Raw genomic sequence first — 19,846 nt, forward strand, 5'->3', positions numbered from 1 at the left:
AAAAGGAGGAAGAGAAAAGCTCACTAAAATGCAGAATTTTTGTTGTACTTACCGTACCTCTCTCTCTTTCTCTTTCTCTCTCTCCTCTTTTATTGCCTTCACAGTAGAAGGTTCCCAGGAGAATAAAAGTGAATGATCAGAAGGTCACACTGGAAATTCATCATGCAAAAAAACCTTTCCTGTACCTTGTAAACTAAGTTAGGTTTGATTCATGAGCTCATTTATGAGCCGCAGAAGTGCATGACATCATTTATGAGCTTAGCAAGTGGGGGGCTCATTGGAATATTAGAAAGTGCAAAGTGATTCTGCTAATAAGAAAACTGGAAAGGGGAAACAAACAATACAAAGGGTAAGCCCCCTCCTCATTCTTGTGGTGCATTGTATACAATAACTCAGGAGGACACGAATCAGCCCTAACCAAAATGGCCAGATGCAGAGATGTGCTTGTTAACGTAATGTGGCATGTTCAGTTATCTTCTCCAATTAAAGAACTTGGGGAGTTCTGCAGAAGGCCATACCACATGCACTATGCACAGATCTCTGGACTGAGGCTAGGAAACAAGTGGGGTGGAGAGGAAACCAGGGAAAGAATGGGCCCTTTTACTCTTTTCCTGCATATGGATCTTCAGGTTATCCTGAACTAGACAGCAAATCCATGACCTCAAGGGGAAACATGAAGGCTAAATGGTAGATCATGGCTGAGGATGGTCATGCAAACATCTTCCCCTGTATTTATGTGCAGTTGTAAAATTTGTTGGAGCTTTTCCCCAGTTGTAAAATTTGTTGGAGCTCTTTATGAATGCTTGGGTTCAAGTGGGGCACATATATCACATCATTGCCTTAGAAACCGAACTCTCAAGAGACCCTACAGTGGATTAAATGTAGCGGGAACAGTCTGATCTAGCTGTTGGGATGAGCCCTGAGCTGCATACAAATGCTGTACTCATTGGCCTAGAATGATAATACGCCTATCCTGTCATGATGAAATGAAGACATTTCCTCTTCTTTGGTTTATTAGCTTAATTAAACCAATCAGCAGTGGATCTTAAAGTGACTCTGATCTTCCATTCTTCTGCAGCAAATATACATTAATCTTTCCTAATGGTATTAGTGGTGATTAGTTTGTATGCTCTGCAAAACTTAAAAAATAAAGTTTTTAAAAAATAAAAATGATTTTGCTCTCCCTGAGCAACATATTCAAATGTGAGAGTTTATTATTATTATATATGCTTCTAATTTAAAAAGTTCACATGCCCTCCTAGTTAAGCAAACTCTGAGCTGCTGTTGAAGAAACCAGAATGTGTGAGATTAACCATAAAGGACATACAGGACACCTGGTTGGTTGATTGATTGATTTCCTGCCCTCCACCCTAAGGTCCCAGAGTGGGGAGGGAGGAGGGTTGGGGTGAAGTTAACTCTGCCCACCCCACCAGTCCCAATGGGCACTACCCACCACTGCAAAACAGATGCTCTGCCTCTAAGCTGTAGACCTTCCCTCTCCTTCCATCTTCTGCGTGATAACCCTTCAGATATTGGTGCACAGCAATCACTTCTCCCCATAATCTAAACCAATGTTGCCAACTCTTTGAACCCTTCCTCATAGGGCTTTGTTTCCAGCCCTTTCCCCATTGCTCTGGGCACACTCTTATCAAAAGGGTCTCTTTGCTTTTGAAAGGAGGAATGGCCATAGTTTGCAAGACAGGACTTTTCTCCTTCTCTAGAGGTGCATCCACCTCCCTCCCCCCATAAATTGCCTCTTTATTTCAATCAGGGCCCCTCCCCAGACACCCTTTTTGCTGTGCTATCATGATGATATGTGCTCGCTTATGATATTGGGGCAGCCATACACGATCCTGTTTTCAATGCTGTTTCCAATCACACTCTACAATTCCCTGTGGAAACTCAACAATGTTTTATAACATAAATTTTTGTTTATTTATCTATTAAATTTCTATACTGCTCATCCTTTGAGGATCCCAGAGTGGTTTACGGTATAAAAACACACAACACATAACATAGTAACAAACAAAACCAACCTCCCTCCTTCCCAGTATTTATTTTTCTTCTGTTTTTGTTGCACTGTGGCCCTTTCAGACAGCAATAAAGCAGCCGCATAGGAACAACCTAAAGCAATCTAAGCCCACTAACAACACACTGCGATTGTGTCAAGAACATGTTGCAAAACACACAACCCCCCCCCCCAACAACAAAACACCAGTCTGAAGGTGCCCTTTGAAATGAGCCAGACAGCAGCAAAACTGCCCATTGCTTGTTAAGATACTGAATTTGGGTTCGCTCATTTGGCTCCGACTGAGGACATAAGTCCCTAGGTCAGTATCTCAGCAGCCATATCCCAATAAAAAGCAATCGGACTAAATCCAGCTCAGTTCAGCACAAAACGTACACTTCTTCTCCCTAGTAAATTATTCACGGCAGCTATTTATACAATGCAATACCTACTAGACTTACCTGACAATTTGCTGACGGACATCTCATTCTGCCCCTCTTTGTCAGGTGGAACTACTAAACCTACAAAACATTTTCTTTCTTGAAAATGTGCAAAAGGTCTGCCCTGAACCTGTAGCCTTTGGTCTACCTATGTGTCCCTTCCATAGGTTACTCAGGGCGCTTGCAGGAAGCGCATCGGCGTTTCCACCAGGAAAGTTTTTTTTCTATTTTCTTTTTTAAAAAACCACACCAGGGAGGCAGGTGATCAAATTCTACCAGGGCGGGCTATCCTGTTCTGACCCCTGAGGCCAAAGCCTAACTTCTGGGGGGTTGTGTGGCATCAGCTTCCGGTGAGATCTTGTGAGAGTTCCATGCAATCTTGCAGGAAGCTGCCACCACCGCTGCTTCTCGCTTCTGCAGTGGCAGGGATTCTGCAACCCAAGGCAGCTACCACCTTGCCCCCATAGGTCACACAGTGAAACTTCAGAAGCTCTTTTTTCCAGCTCTTCCATGGCACAGGTAATTCTTGGCATTTCACCCTCCCTCTAATCTCCTTCCTTTCACATTTTTTAAAAAAATCTCAGTGCCTTTTCACACTCACGTTATTGCAAGAGTGCTGGGGGACATAGCCATTGGACCTCCAGATGTTGCTGAACTACAGCTCCCGTCCCATCAGCTCCAGTCAACTACAATTCCCATCAGCCCAATGTCCATCTAGGGCACACATCCCCAAACTGCGGCCCTCCAGATGTTTTGGCCTACAACTCCCATGATCCCTAGCTAACAGGACCAGTGGTCAGGGCAGATGGGAATTGTAGTCCAAAACATCTGGAGGGCCGAAGTTTGGGGATGCCTGATCTAGGGGGACAAAAGGATAGCTACCCTTTCTCTAGTCCTTGCCAATGGCTGAGTACACACCATACCTTTTGTTATGTACTGAGCTGAATCCTAGAACAATAGGATTCAGAATCAGCGGGAGCTACCCAATCCAACTCCAGGTGGAAGTGAATCCGCAACCTGATTGGCCTGCTGGAGCAGCCAATCAGGCGGCTGGCAGAAGTGAATCTGCTACCTGATTGGCCTGTAGGAGCAGCCAATCAGGCTGCAGGCAAAAGTCAATCCACAATATAATTGGCCCACAGGTGTAGCCCTGAAGTAGCCAATCACGCAAGGCCCATTGTGTAAATAATGTATATAAGCAGATGGTTTTGGGAAAAGAGCCATTCGTCTTCTCTTCTCCTCCTTGATGACTATGAGCTGAATAAAGAGCATGAAATTCACTCTTGACACCGAGTATATTTCACTGGCGACGAGGATGGGATCCTGCTGAGCTGACCAACTCCAGGTGGAAGTGAATCCGCAACCTGATTGGCCTGCTGGAGCAGCCAATCAGGCGGCTGGCAGAAGTGAATCTGCTACCTGATTGGCCTGTAGGAGCAGCCAATCAGGCTGCAGGCAAAAGTCAATCCACAATATAATTGGCCCACAGGTGTAGCCCTGAAGTAGCCAATCACGCAAGGCCCATTGTGTAAATAATGTATATAAGCAGATGGTTTTGGGAAAAGAGCCATTCGTCTTCTCTTCTCCTCCTTGATGACTATGAGCTGAATAAAGAGCATGAAATTCACTCTTGACTCCGAGTATATTTCACCTTTAAAGCACAGGAACTAAATTATGGAGAGACAGAGACATTGCAGAAAATGGAATTGAGGAACGACCTGAACTCGAAGAACAATGAAGAAATGCAAGATGAATTAACACAAATTTTGGGAGAAGAGGAACATAAAGAATATAATACCCCACAAGTGGCAGATGTGGGGCAGGACTTAGATATATTTCAAGAAGCCCTCAATAAAGAGACAGTGGACACTGCTGAACTCCCAGTGAGGGGGGGGGGCGGTTCAGGGTAAACACTGGGAAATTGAAAAAAGAATTGGCTTTGTGATATAGAGCAAGAAGAGAGGGTAAAGGAAGAGTGGATGGATGGGGCAATAGATGCAGCAAGAAAGGGGCGGCAGAAGCTGTGGGAAAAATATTGGTGGTGGATTTGAGAAAGGGTGGGAGTAGGATGCTCAATTAAAGATTATTTTTAATGGATGGATAGGTATGGTCTGAACTAGGTATGATAAATGGAATTCAGGGAATTGTACAGGAGATTCGGCTTCTGCAGTAGAGGGGATGAGTCTAAATGAGTAATTAAAAGTAAGGATGATGGATATTTAAGAATTAAAATATAGTATATTCCTGGTAAAAAATAATAAGTTAAGAGAAGAAATATTAGATATAAGAATGGTGAACTAGAATGGAATTAAGTTGAGGATTTGGAAGGGAAAAAAATGAATGAATGAATGAATGAATGAATAAATAAATAAATATGTAAAGTAAAAAAATTAAATGTATGTTTCAAAAAGGTTTAAAATGATAATGTGAAAACTGCTCAGATAATAATGTGGAGAACCCAGGGGGGGGGGGGAGTCGGGGAAGTCCAAATTTTTATGATAATGGTTAGAATTAAGAGTTTTTTCTTTTTGCTTAATCTCTTTTATATAATTTCTTTCTCTTTTCTTTTTCTATTTTTTCTTTTAGATTTTGTATGCAATTGTGTGTAATTTGGTCATGAGGTTTCTCTTTTATGTTTTTAATAGAAAACATAATATTTTTTTTAAATAAAGCACAGGAACTGTAGTTTAAAGCGCAGTTTAAACTGTAGTTTAACCCTCACACAGCTGCAATTCCCAGCACCCACAACAAATTAGAGTTCCCTGGATTCTTTGGGGGAGCCCAAGTGTTTTCCATGTTCACTGTGTATGCAGCCTTATTCTGGGAGTCAGAAAACTACTTCCAGGGAGGCCTAACTGTCCCCAGCCTTGCCTTCATTGCTGAACTGAAGCCTCAGATGAGGTTACGCTTTTCTCTACATAACCAGAGCTCAGCATTCTAGTGTCAATTAAGTCTCCTATCTCACATTTCCCCTACTGCCTTTTTAAAAAAAGTCTCCTTATTTATCCTTGAATACTTGACTTCTTTATCCACTTTAGCAGTTTTTCTGAAGTGCACAGCTAAGCCCCGAAGAAACCAATACCAAAATCCCAGACAAGCTCTTTTATTTATATTTCACTGCATTTACTTCCATCAGTATATTTGGCAGCTGCTGTTCCTGGTGTGTGTGTGTGTGAGTGTGTGTGTGAGTGTGTGTGTGTGTGCTGCTGCTGTTGTTTCATTTGACCAGAGAGCATATTTAGACGCGTAAAAAAACAAAACAATCTATTTTGTTAAATGGATAAACGGCAGAGAGGGGGGGGAAATTGTGAATAAGAGATTTTATTTATATTCTAGCTGAACAATACCTTTTTTGAGAGACTTTTAAAAGGGACAAATTGATTGCCTTCTTGACAAAGGAGATAGCTCATCTTGCCTCTGGAAAACGCACTATTCAACTATCACCGAGGTTACCTAATGTATATCTGTCAAAGAAGGAACGCTATTTCCCGAGGAATGTTGGAGGGCTTGACTTTCCCATGCCGTACAAAGACATGTACCATTAGGGTGCAGTTGTGGTTAGGACCTGGGTTCAAATGTGCACTCAGCCATTGAGTTCCCGGGGCAACGTTGGGCTAGCCATGATCTCTCAGCTGTATCCATCTCAGCAGGGTTGTTGTGAGTATGGAATGAAGGGGAAGAGAATCATGTATGCTAACTTGAGTCTCCTTGGACAAAAGGTGGGAAAGAAATGTAATAAATAAAGGCTCTGATCTATTTGAAGACGCACCTCTTTACCCTGTCTTTTGACACCTGTGATGTTTTCCGGTCTCACTCTGTTCATAGATTCGTAGAGTTGGAAGGGACCCCTAGTCCAACCCTATACATATCCCATTGAGTTCAACAAGGTTTATTCCCAGCTAAGTGGGTATAGGTTTGCAGCCCGAGAGCCACATTATGATGCTATGCTGGAAGGTACAAAAAGTAATCACTCTGGCAGCAAATTGATTTTTTAAAATGTTTATTTGACATTTCTACAGAAGACTATTAATCTTTGTGTTATAATAAGGCATCACAGATACTACAGAAAAGCTCACATTGAAACTTCCCGTTTTTGCCCTTGAATGGGTTCAGAATGCAGATTCTACAAAATCACCCTGGCTGCTTCAACATTGGTCAATAGACCTTTTTTCAAAAGGAGAAATAGACTAAAAATCCTTAGAAAATGACTACTGGTCACCACAGGCTCAATAAATAGATTCCGAAGTTAGTATTTTGCCCTGAGGCAGAAGAAAATTGAAGTGAGGATGGCTCGACCTACTTCGAGGATTTAAAGAGAAAAGATGAGGACTAGAAACTTAAGTCATGTGATGTCTACAATGCATTTCAAACTTTTAACAAGGATCCTGATCCACCAGGTAAACCTTTGAATGAGCAGGCAATGGCTGACCCTGAATAACATTGCTGAGTATGGAAGCTTGACACTTCCCAGGGATTAAGTTCCATTGAATTGAATGTCATGTACTTCATTGAATTGAATGGGATGTACTTCTGAGTAGATGTGTAGAGGATTGTATGTCCAGAGTATTCTGTGGGAGGGAGCCAGGGCTGAACCATATATTTGATAGCCATTGTGTGTCTGAAAAGCACAACTGCCATTTCCCCAAGGCATAGAGAGTAGACACATTCTAGCCTTTCCACACCACAACCTCTTTTTTTCTCGCAGCTATCCGCACAACTGGGATTCCAGAGCTGTTCTCTGCCCCATTGCTTCTCCAGGGCTTGCAGCGACGGGGGTTGGTCCATTAGGGTGCACGAAGCACTGCTCCACCAGCCTCACTCTGCCCTCGGCCAACCCCTCACCTGCCAGCTGTCCTGTTTACAACCAGTCTGGGCAAGGCTTGCTACCTTCTTTCTCCTTGGAGTTGCCCTTGGAATGCTCAGCAGGGAGGAAGATGAGGAAAAATCCAGAGTGAGTTGGTTCTGGTTCTACCTACTGTTGGACCCCCCTGTTTTCCATACATGTGTTAGCTGATGAACATACGGTTCTGGCCTCTGTCTCAAGAGATGCTTAAATGGTAGGTAGGCAAGAAAAGAGAGAGAGAGAGAGAGAGAGAGAGAGAGAGAGAGAGAATGAACAAACGAACGAACAAACAAACAAAGGGTCTAAATACATGTTACATTAATGGCATAAATGACAATAAACTGCAGCACACAAGGAAAATATATTCATGTCCTCTCCATCTCCTGCAGCAATCATGGCAAAAAACCACCCCTTTCTCTCTGTAGCAGGCAATGACTTTTCCACCTGCCTTGACCCACCCAGTCTATGACTTCGAAAGCAGCAGCAGTAGCTGGAAAGAGGGGTTCAAGGATATATATATATATATATATATATATATATATATATATATAGTTTTGTAAGTTTCTTTGTTTCTCAGTTACATGGTTTTGTATGTTTTGTGGTATTTTGTGCATTGTGATTTGCTGTTATTTTTATTGATTATAGATTGGCAATTCTTCATTGTGGTTGATAAGTGTGAACTGTTTAATCATTATTCGCTGCTGTTTAATTTTGCTGTTTACTATTAGATTCTGATGTACTGTTGAATGTTGCTTTGTTTGATATAAGTTGTTTATTTTAAAGCTATCGTGACCTTTCTATTGGATCAAATCATTACTATTAATGTTTGATGTTTTATTGTGTTTTTATGTGTTGAAAGCCGCCCAGAGTGGCTGGGGCAACCCAGCCAGATGAGCAGGGTATAAATAATAATAAAAAATTATTAAATTATTATTGTAGCAATAGTATTTGGTTAAAAACACCATCCTTAAAATACCCAATTGCTGCATCAGGGAGAACCTTTTTTTTTAAAAAAAAAACCAAGATTGGGGCTGGATAGGGAATGCTTAAACAGTCCCTTCCTATACAAACACCCTGCAAGCCTGATTTTTCTTTTTTAACCCAGCATGAGTTTGCTAATAATATTGTTAGCATAATGCTTAATTTAGGTACAGTTAATTTACAATCAGGGAAGTGCTTCTCTGCAAATCCTTCCTTATGGCATAAAGCATCAGAATGTTGCCTATAAGAAGGCAGTATTCATTCTTAGCGTCAGAATTCACTATTAAGGCATGCTGTGATTCCCACAGATATTCTGAGCCTCAGTTCATACGATGCATTCCTCCTCTTCACTAAATACCCCATCCCATTTTGAGATACAGCATATTAGTAAAGACAACACACAGCGAAATCCTAACCATGTCTAGTCAACTGTGAGTCCTATTGAATTCAATGAGGCTTATTCCCAGGTAATTGGGGTTAGGATAGCAATCTATAGAACAGGCTTGTGAGCCACCGAACTGAGCCCATACCAGCATACAATGAGGCCACTGAGAGCTCCTGGTTTTGCTAGAAATTATGGACTGTGCAGGGGACCCAGGTGGCGCTGTGGTTAAATCACGGAGCCTAGGGCTTGCTGATCAGAAGGTCGGCGGTTCGAATCCCTGTGACGGGGTGAGCTCCCGTTGCTTGGTCCCAGCTCCTGCCAACCTAGCAGTTCGAAAGCACGTCAAAATGCAAGTAGATAAATAGGAACCGCTATAGCGGGAAGGTAAACGGCGTTTCCATGTGCTGCTCTGGTTTGCCAGAAGCGGCTTTGTCATGCTGGCCACATGACCTGGAAGCTATACGCCGGCTCCCTTGGCCAATAATGCGAGATGAGCGCGCAACCCCAGAGTCGGCCACGACTGGACCTAATGGTCAGGGGTCCCTTTACCTTTACCTTTATGGACTGTGCAAGCAGATAAGCTTGCAGTTAGCTTGGTGAGTCCCCAAATACACACAACTGCTCTAATACTCTGAAGTCACAAATACGTAAAAATAGGATTGTCGCGTTTCTTTTTGCTCTGTAGTATTTATGACAAGGAAATGAGTAACTTTGGTAACTACAGCCAACAGGGGTTCACTTGTCCAAAGGGAGTGAACAAGCAATGGAGTTCCCAGCCATAATTTACTAGTTCAGTCTTGTATTGAACGATGGGCCTGGTAGCCATAGGTGATCAGGAATCCCATGGAGGTGAACAAGAGAGTAGCTTGAGCAGGGATGGATCGCCCTGTCTCCCTTCTAAAAGCCTGCCTGGTAGGGAACTTAAAAAAAAAAGTCTTGCAAGAGGCTAGAAGCCTACAATGCAGAAGATGGGACTTCCACTCTTCCTCAGTCAGCGTGGAACCAGACTGAAAGATGACAAAGAGCTTTTCCCTTTTTGCAGGCTAGTAACTTTTGTTGGTTTGTTTGCAAGGCTGCATTGAAGACGTGGGGAGCCTTTTTTAGGCCAAACAACCTTCCAAGGGCAATGTGATGGGTGGCATCAGAGCCCCTACTTGTGTAAATGTGACCTTCCTTTCAGTAGGCCAGTTTCTACGCATGCTCTGATGCCCCTCTCTATCCCTCTCATTGCCAGAGTCCAAGGACATCTCCCAGCCAAGCAAAAGGACGAGAGTGTGGTGCGGAGAGAGTTCTGAAATCTAGGGAGGCCTGGAATGCCACATTTGCCTCCTGGGCCTGAGGTTCTCCACCTCTGGTTTATCAGATAAGCAAGTTGGGGCCTGGTTATTGCCTGGAGGGGAGACCGCCTGGGAATTGCAGGCCCACTGTCTTCCATTCCATAATGGAAGGAAGGCAGGGTATGAACATAAGACAATGATTTTAAAATAAATAGTAACAAAGTTTGTAGCTATCACCTCGTTCAAGGAAAGAGATGACTGCAACATGACACTTTTGTGCAATTGCTTGTGGAAAATAGCATGAGATGCTGGCACAGTCTACAGCTGTCCGCCATTGCCCCAATTAATGTCCATCTTCTTGCATTCTTCTCACAAGAGCTAGCACCTCATTAAAGAGGTACTAACACCCCCATTATTTGTTTGGATAAATGCCTCTTAATGCCCCTCTTGCTATGACGGTTCCCTATCACCTGAGATGATTGAAGGTGGGTTTGTACCAATTCTCCATTTCCTTATAGGCACCAGGCTCATTTCATCTGCTAATTTCTCCAGGATACCAGTGTTTAATTGTTTGATGGATGCATGCTTCTGACATTGCACTGTTCCATCTAATTCCACAATTCCATGGTTTTCCTTATTCTCTCCTTTTTTTTTGTTTTCTTCTGTTAACCTCATCAAAAAATGACTGGTATGCTTACAGGTACAGAGGTGCACAGCCACGATTGCACAAATCCTGATTTATGTACCCCATACCTGACACCTACCCATTCTTATAAGAGGAATCCTTACATTCTGAATCAGTGAAGGAAAACCAAGCTAGAGAGCAAATTTGCATTCCGAGGGACTGATCATATCACGGTAGTATGACTGCACACATCTTACATGGAATTTTAGCCTGCATTTTGATGGATGCTTATGGAAGCCCACTGAAAATTGAGCTACGGTATTCTGATGGTGAGCCACTGCAGACAAACCCAGTCACTGTGCACTAACAGATACCATATGCAACAGTTTAAGAGCCCACAGTGTTTTGCCCATGGCGGCTGTAAGTTCAAGTGACCCCCAAGTGCTTTCTACTTCACTTGGAACCCAGGATATAAAGGTTAGCCGGACTCCCTGTACCTTGAGGTCAAGAACCTAGGGCCGTCCAGATGTTGCTGGACTCCAACTCCCATCAGCCCCCACCCATGTGGCCAGGTAGTGAGGGATGGTGGGGATTGCAGTCCAACAACATCAGGTGTTCCATAGGTTCCCCATCCCTGTGTGGTTGGAGATAACAGCTCAGTTGCAGAGCACGATTGGCATCCAGGATCTCCAAGGTTTGACCCCCTTGCATTTCCAGATAAAAAGATCACGCAGCAGAAATCTTGCCAGCCTGAGAGCTACTGGTAAGAGTTGACAATACTGAGCCGGATGGACGAATGTCTGACTTCTTATAAGGCAGGTCCCCTTTTTCCTAGATCCTGGAAAGCAGGGGGAACTTTGACCTGTACATTTCCATGTGTGTTTGTGTGTTATATGCAAGCAATGGGAGCCAATGTTGCTTGTATGATATGCAAACATGGAAGGAAGGCCACCTGTTCCTGGGAGCAGCCAAACGGGCTGAGGAATGTAGAAATTGGGAGCTGGGAACCTGTGGCCCTTCAGATGTTACTGGACTCCAGTTCCCATCCGATCCAGTCAGGGATGATGTGAGCAACATGTGGAGGACCATATATTCCCCATTACTGTCATAAAGGGCATGACTCTGGTGTGAGTCTGTAGGTCTCTGTCTGCTTTTGGTAATAGTGATGGGTTACATCACAGGTCTTCTGCATCAGTCGCCATAACTGGCATTTATTACACATTTTACCCTGTTAAGACACTTGGGTTGCAAATAATAACAACACCCACCAATCCAACACAGGTTTGTGCAGCCAAGCACTCTGCAATTGCCTTGGGAGAGGGGGGTTAGGGGGTTTGAATCCTCTTAACAAGAAAGTGTACACAGAAGACAAATGGGTTCCCAGAAGCATTCTGTTGGGATTGGGAAAGGCCATTAGCCTGGATCTTTATTCAAATGTAAAATGAGATTTTAGCTCTAATTATTATTACTGTCTTGAGAAGCTCTGCTTAGGCAGTGCTCTTAAGAGAGGCCAGGTTTTCATGTTTCAATAGCCCTTAAAGAATAATAACACCGAAGGAAAATCCAGGGAGCCTACACGGCTTAGAAACTAAAATGTTCTGAGGGCCCTGGACCTTGTGGCAGTGGGTTCCAGGTACTACAGCAAGGGTAGGGGACCTGTCACCCCTCATATGTTCTAGATTCAGGTAGGTAGCCATGTTGGTCTGACATAGTCGAAATACATAAAAAATAAATAAAAAATTGTCCAGTAGCACCTTAAAGGTAAAGGGACCCTTGACCATTAGGTCCAGTCGCAGATGACTCTGGGGTTGCAGCACTCATCTCACTTTACTGGCCGAGGGAGCTGGTGTACAGCTTCTGGGTCATGTGGCCAGCATGACCAAGCCGCTTCTGGCGAACCAGAGCAGCACATGGAAACACCGTTTACCTTCCCGCCACTTGCACTTCGTGCTTTTGAACTGCTAGGTTGGCAGGAGCAGGGACTGAGCAACAGGAGCTCACCCCGTCGCAAGATTTCGAACCACCGACCTTCTGATCGGCAAGCCCTAGGCTCTGTGGTTTAACCCACAGCACCACCCGCGTTCCTTTAAGTAGCACCTTAGAGACCAACTAAGTTTGTTCTTTGTATAAGCTTTTGTGTGCATGCACACTTCTTCAGATACCTCATATGTTGTTGGACTCCAGGTACCATCGACCTCAGTCACCATGGTCAATGGCCAGGAATGATGGGAGCTGTAGTACAGCAAAGGTTCAAAGGGCCAAAGATTCCTTACCCCTGAATTATAAGTAGACCCACTCCAGCACCTAGAACTCCTACAGTGTGGTCTAGTGGCCAGAATGTTGGACTAGGGTCTGGGAAACCAGGGTTCAAATCCCCACTCGGCCATTGAGCTCACTTGGTGACCTTGGGCCAGTCTCTGTCTCTCAGGATTGTTGTGGGGATAACTATGCATGCCACCTTGGGCTCCTTGGATAAAAAGGTGAGATATAAATGCAACAAATAAATAAAAAAAAAACAAAACAAACACAGGTGGTGGTATAAGAAGCTTATGCAAGCAATCTGCAACCTGGCTTTTATTTTCCTCAAAAGAGCTCAAGAGTACATCAGGGTGGGGAGCCCCTCCCCTCCCCACCAACCATGGGTCAAATGGGGGAAAGTGGCTGAAGGGGTGACAGCCATTCTCAAGCTTTGTTTCAGACACACACTAAACACCACACTCTTAGTACATGGCCAGCCCTCTGAGATTGGCTCGGCTGAGATGATGACTGACCAAAAATGACTCAAAATAAGGTTTGTGGCTGGCCAGGGATATGAATCCAAATCTATCTATCTGGTGTCAGTCTGATACGTACTTAAATCACTCAGGGTTGGCTCAAGATATGTTGCTGCCCGAGGCAGACCAGCAAATGGTGTTCCTATGCCCACAAATTGAAGGTGTTCCTATGCCCACAAATTGAAGCCAGTAAAATTATTTGGGCACCCGAGGTGGAAAATCCCACAAGTGCCTTTCTCCTTTCTTGGCAGTAAAAAATAGAATAAAAAAATTAAATGACTCTCAATTTACTTCCTCTTCACGACACCGAGCATCCGAAACCTCACTCTGCCCAACGGTAGAGCTGGTCCCATAACAACAGCATCACAATGGCTCTTGATTTGCCAGCAATGGATACTTAATACACACAGCACATGTATTTGGGGCAGGCAGACAAGCACTTTGTACACGACCCTTCCCAACAACTGCATATTAAATGAGAAGATGTATATTGGAAAGTTCCTGTTACCAAAGAGTTTAGGATTAATCGAATGTAGAGAAAACATCATGGAGGAAGCGTACAAAGCCTAACTGGCTATAGATCTTGGGTCTGATTAGCAGCAAATTCTTCTAGATAAGCCCCATTGAAATGAACAGATTTGTCATGTTTTGATGGACACTTATGCAACACAACTTGCACGACTGCTTGGCACTCTGTGATATTCTGCAGTGCCTCATGTGTTCCTTATGTGAATTTTGTTCTAAAAAACCCAGTTCCAATCTCCACATTGCAAATGACCGGAGTACGTCGTCTTTCAGAAGTTCTGACTGGTCAGATACATGGGGATAACAACTGATGATAAGCAGGGCAATTATCAAAGCCATCCGTTTTAGAATAATTTTTGTAAGGCTGTTGACCTCCACAAGCCTTCAAGGGCAGGGAGGGTTATAAATCCAATGACTAAATGACTCATGGGGCTTAAAGGAGTTTTATATCTCGCATAGATGTGCAGGTATAAGCAGGAAAAAACCACTGCACCCTTGATAAGCAGAGGGGAAAAAACAACTCAAATTGAAATTGAAGCTCCAGTCCTTAATTGCAGGTACCGGATGGCTGTCCTGGGGCTTGATTACTGGTGCCCCTTAGCATATTGCCACAGTCTGTTAATAACCTTTCATGTAGGTTGTTACAGTTTATGGTTTTTAGAGTGACAGAGAGTATTAAATGCTTTATACGAAGCATGGAAGGGCTGCGGAGAGAAACGTGGACTTAGCTGGATGAAAATGCCACCAAGCAATTATTTTAACACACAACAAGAAAGTTAGTGCAATTTGGAATGCCAAAATGTCGTTTCTGAGTGCCACCTACAAGTGAGGAACTCACAGTAGCTCCCTGTGGGAAATGTAGGGCAGTTATTTGTGCCTGAATAAGGAAGGTAGTCTGTGGTTAAATAGTGGTAAGAAGAGACCAAATTCCACACCTTCCTGACAAATTAAAAACAGGCAAATCACGTAGTCCAGGTGACATCTACCTGAGAGTTTTTGAAGAACTCAAATGTTAAATTGCTGGTCTTCTAACGAATATCTGCGACTTGTCCCTAAGATCAGTTTCTGCACCTGGGATGCAACCAAAGTAACGTTTTTTAAATGGATCCAGGGGGGAATCCATAATATTACGGGGCTGTTACTTCACATCTGTCCTGAGAAAACAGGTGGAAAGCATTATTAAAGGTAAATTTTTCAAGCATAGAAAATAACAACCCCTGCTGATTTTTTAAAAAAAACTTGGGGAGGGGGGGAAGGTAAGAAAGGACACGACAGAGGTGTATGAAATGATGCATTACTTGAAGGGTGTGGATAGAAGTTTCCCTCTCTCTTTCATTATCCTATAATGTGGGGTCATCCACTGAAGCTGAACATTGTACCATTCAGGGCAGACCAAAAGGAAGCACACAGTTAAACTGTGGGACTCTCTGCAGCAGGATGTACTTATGGCCAACTCAGACTGCTATAAAAGGGGGTTTGGACACATTCTAGGTAAGTTGCTTTCAACCTTTGTTTTAAATAGCAACCAACTAATGCAATCAATAATAAAACAATAAATAAGGCAGTAAGTGGCCAGTAGTCGTGATGCTTACGTTCTGCCTCCACTGTTGGGCACAGCATGCCTCTGAAAACCAGTTGCTGGGAATCACAAGTAAAGAAAATGTTGTTGTGCTGACATTCTGTGGGCAGCTGCTGGGCAGCTGTGAAAACAGGAAGCTGGGCTAGATGGGCTTTTGATCTGATTCTGCATCGGATGCATAGGAACATCGGAAGTTGACGTACGCTGAGTCAGCCCATTTAGCTCAGTATTGCCTACACTGACTGGCAGTGGCCCTCTAGGGTTCCAGACAGGAATATTTGCCCACCACTACCTCGAGATGCCAGAAATTGAGCAAGAGGCCTTCTGTACACCTAACAGATGCTTAGGCTGGAGCTATGGTAGTTCTTATGTTCAGGCTGCAATGCTACAGATGTTTATTTGGACCTGAAAATCTCGTTTGCCCCTTCTCTGTGTGAAAAGGCCTTTGCGAATACAGAACCTTTGTGACAGCTCCCATTACCTTAATTGTAATGCTTTTCAGTGAATTCAGTATGCAGACACCTCTTGGCTATTTACAGAAAATTCACATATGCGCCGTTTGATGACCATAGCATGGAAGAGATGATGCGCACATGTGAATGTTGACATCACACAGACACAGCCTTCTTCTTGCCATAGACACGATGTTATTCGGTTGAGCAAGTCCACGCATTCAACTGTCGGCTCATCAAGCCCTGGTTCGCACACACACACACGACTTGACATGTCTGATCTCGGTTGATGGGCACATCTCAGCCGATTGTGTGGCTTGACTCCGCTGAAAACCATTGCACTGAAGAGGCCACATGGAGGCTCCGTCTGCAATGACGCAGTCTCACACATAAGCCACCACTTGATCCTGCAATGCATGGGCAATGCCACCAGCCAGCCTTGGGCAGCTCCTGGAATCCTGGCAGCCCAGCAAAGCCTACTGCTGACACCTTACCCATGTCTCCTTTAAACATTCATTGCTTGTAGCACCACACCACCTTTTTAATTTTCTATAGGGACCCTGATGCAATGTTGCTTAGGGGTACTGTGGGGTATTAAGATGGCAGGTCCCATTGCAGATTAAGGACCTGCCATTTCAATTCCCCACAAAGTCCTGGAGTGACACTTACAAATGGTGCTGTGGAAAATGGAAAGGGCAGCTCCTAGACCTTCACTGGGGGGTGGGGCTGCCAGCCAATGGCAATCCGACTTCTACTGTTATTGCATGCACACCAGGATCACATCTACACCCTACATTTAAAGCAATAAATGTAAGCCACTTTAAGCAGTCATGGCTTCCCCCAATGAATTCTGGGAGCTGTATTTTGGTAAGAATGCTGAGAGTTGATAGAAGACTCCTGTTCCCCTCCCACAGCTACAATCCCCAGAGTGGTTTCACAATCATTTATCCCTCTTCCCAGGGAACTCTGTTTAAAGTGGAATCACACAGCTTTAAATGTAGGGTGTGGATGTGGCTCTAAGTGACGCAGTTTCAATGGACATCAGCCATCGGAGAATTTCCATAATCACCAAGAGAGCCATGTTCAATGGCTGAATCCCAAGTATGCATTATTTTGAATATTATCTCTTTTGTCTTTTCGTCCAAGACTATAATGTCTACAGAACACAAACATACCATTTCAATGGGCTAGGAAGAGATAATCTTCAACGGACGGCGCTTGCTATTTTAAGCTTCATTTGGTTTCATGTACTGTAATGACAATTACGGTCTTCATCCTTTGCTGCCTCAGAGGGCCAAGGACACCCTAACTATCTACGGCAAGAGCATCCTCCTCAACTAACGATAACTCCATGTTATCATTTGTGGAAGATTTCACTCGGAAATTAAAGGAGCCGTAGAGCTTGGCCGACTCCTTGGAGGCTGCAAACCTGCTTCTCCTGTAGAGCTCGCCTTTCCACATAGAGATCATGAGCAAACTGGACAGTACTACGCCCCCCAACGTTAAAAGGCAGAGCCCGGCAATCACACAACGATCCAGGTGAGCCCCAATCTTTGCGCTCTCATTCTCCAGCCGCTCCATTTCCCTTGCCGCCACCGTGCTGGGATCCACGGTCACGTCCCTGGGGACCACGTAGGAAACGATCACTAGCAGTATCCCGCTGACCAGGAAGAAGACGGCGCTGATGAAGCCATAGTCTATTGACTTTCCCCCATCAGCTTCCGAGGCAACATCGTCGTTTTCCTCGGAAATCAGTGAGGGTGGATCGTAGGGCCATTCGAGGGGCATCTCTCCAGTAGTAGGGTCGGGGTGGAGGAGGAGATCCTGGCTTTGGCAGCAGCTCTTGTGGGCGAGACATCCAGCATAGTCCAGATTGTTGACATTTTCGTCCACGAAAGTGAAGGATGTCTCCGATTCGCAGCAGCAAGCTCTCTTTTGGGTTGCCCCCTTTGCTTCTTTGGGAAGGCTGGGATGGCAGGTGATCTCACCTGTGGTTGTACATTCTGGGCACGGCGAGGAACCAGTGGTGAAGGAAAGAGGGGCTTCAGCAAGATCTGCCCTCTGGATGGCTTTGCAGTGCCTCTCGCAGCACTCAGCAGCCATGGATACGGTTGCAGTCCTTCCGACACTTTCACCGGGCTGTCCCTGACCGGGGGGAGTAGGCACACTCCAGTCCATATTCTGACACTGATCGGACTGACCACCCTCTTTGGTGAGGTACAGAAGCTCCACGCATGCCATCGGGAAGCCCCCTTGAACTAGCCGTGGTTTACCATTCATAAGCCCATGCTTCAGTAAACAGTGACAATTCCAACCTCGCCATCAAGCATGAAAGAGCTCTTAGCCAACTGAAGCAATCTACTGTTCTCCAGCCACTGTTTTAGCTGGGACACTGTTTCAGCCACTACCCAATTAAACAAATTTCCTTGGACAAGCATTCCTTTTCAATCTGCAAATAGAAAGGGGTGGGGTGGGGGGGAGAAAACAGCTTCATCATCAAGATATATTATGAGGCTAATACAGACTCAAACTCATTATTCTGATTTTGTCCAGCGTGTCGGGACGTTTGTGTGCATGTGTGTGTGTGTGTGTGTGTGGCAGGCAAACAACAAATGCGATTGTTTTAATCAAGCACTTAAAGCCGAAATCCGCTTGCCGAACTCAAATCTATTAGGAACTCTAATCAACCTTTGACACCGCTATCCAATTACAGAAAGAACCCATCGGAAATAAAGGGGAGGCATAAATATATACCCATAGCTCCCCCCTGATAGGCAAAGACCACCAAGTTTCAAATGGAGGAAAGCGCAAATTCAAGAAAGAACTAAACTTGGGGGTGGGGTGGGGGGAAGAGTCCACATTCAAATGTGGAGTCTAATTAGGAAGAAGCCAGCAAATCCCTTGTAGCTCGGCAAATCAGGATCTCTATTCTCTTGTGGAAATCTGATAATCCCAGGAGGAGGGAAAGGAGCACTTTCTGAAGCAGATCTCCAGCTCCGATTAAAACACACACACACACCCGCCACGCTTGCAATGAAATTATGCTCCTCAAAGGTGGAGGATGCAAAGCAACGGAGAGGAACGATGCGCTGCATGCAAGGCAGAGAGAAAACTTGGAGCATGGAAAAAAATATATAAAAGAACAACCCACTGACCTTAAAGAAAGGGGATGAGGGAGGGGAAAAAAACCCAGCATAGACTTTTATCTATCTATCCATCTATGAAGCAAAATATAATTATTATGAATTACATCCCCGGAGAGCTGCTGCCTTCTGGGCGCCCGTGCCAACAGACTGGATTGAGGGATGCCCCCCAAAAGCCGTGTCAGAGCCCAGGCTGGCACCACGGAGACCTTTCCCTGCTTTTTCCTCCCCGGGGTCTGCGTGCAAACTCCAGGCGGACGCGTTTCTAAAGGTCGTCAGGAGGCGGACTCGGGTGGCCCCGGCAGCTGATTCCCCTTCATTCCTCCTCTCCGGACATACCTGGCTTTCCCCGCTCAGTTTGCGCCCACCCGGCGGCGGAGGCGCGGCGCTGCCCATCCCGCTGAAGTCTCGCCAAGAAGTCCGGGCGGCCGCCCTCCTCTCGCATGCTGCTCCGCCCGCCTCCCGAGGGGCGCGTGGGGGAGGGAGGGAGGGAGGGAGGAGGAGCTCGCGGTGCATGCTGGGAGACGTAGTCCTGCAGGCGGAGCGGACAGAGTGAGAGGTCGCCGGCAGAGCTGGTCTCTCGGCGCGTGGGAAGCCATGAAGCGATGTCCTTCGATCATGTGCAGAGTGCCGCCCTCCCCGCCCGCAAACAAGCGAGTTAGCGCTGGCCGCAGAGGTTTAGGATCGCAAAGGGAGTTTCGCGCAGGGGCGATAAAGCAGAGTTGCCGCTGGGGGTGGGCGCAATTCAGCAAAATCGTTCAATATTTCATTGTGGTTTCCTTATATCTCCACCTCAAGTATTGCTCATTCATTC

General features: G+C 45.0%; 1 protein-coding gene across 1 annotated transcript; it reads right to left on the reverse strand.

Annotated features, from left to right (window-relative positions):
* Nucleotides 1-17,004: 17,004 nt before the first annotated feature.
* TMEM74 (transmembrane protein 74) lies at nucleotides 17,005-19,494 on the reverse strand. Its single transcript, XM_035126349.3, has 2 exons — nucleotides 19,372-19,494; nucleotides 17,005-18,338 (listed from the first exon to the last, which is right to left on the reverse strand). The coding sequence occupies exon 2, from the start codon at nucleotides 18,167-18,169 to the stop codon at nucleotides 17,195-17,197; it is 975 nt and encodes a 324-aa protein (XP_034982240.3). The 5' UTR covers nucleotides 18,170-18,338; nucleotides 19,372-19,494; the 3' UTR covers nucleotides 17,005-17,194.
* Between the last annotated feature and the right edge of the window lie 352 nt (nucleotides 19,495-19,846).

The sequence above is a fragment of the Zootoca vivipara genome, chromosome 8 (assembly GCF_965207765.1).
Source record: "Zootoca vivipara chromosome 8, rZooViv2.hap1.1, whole genome shotgun sequence".
In the NCBI taxonomy this organism is placed as follows: Eukaryota; Metazoa; Chordata; class Lepidosauria; order Squamata; family Lacertidae; genus Zootoca; species Zootoca vivipara.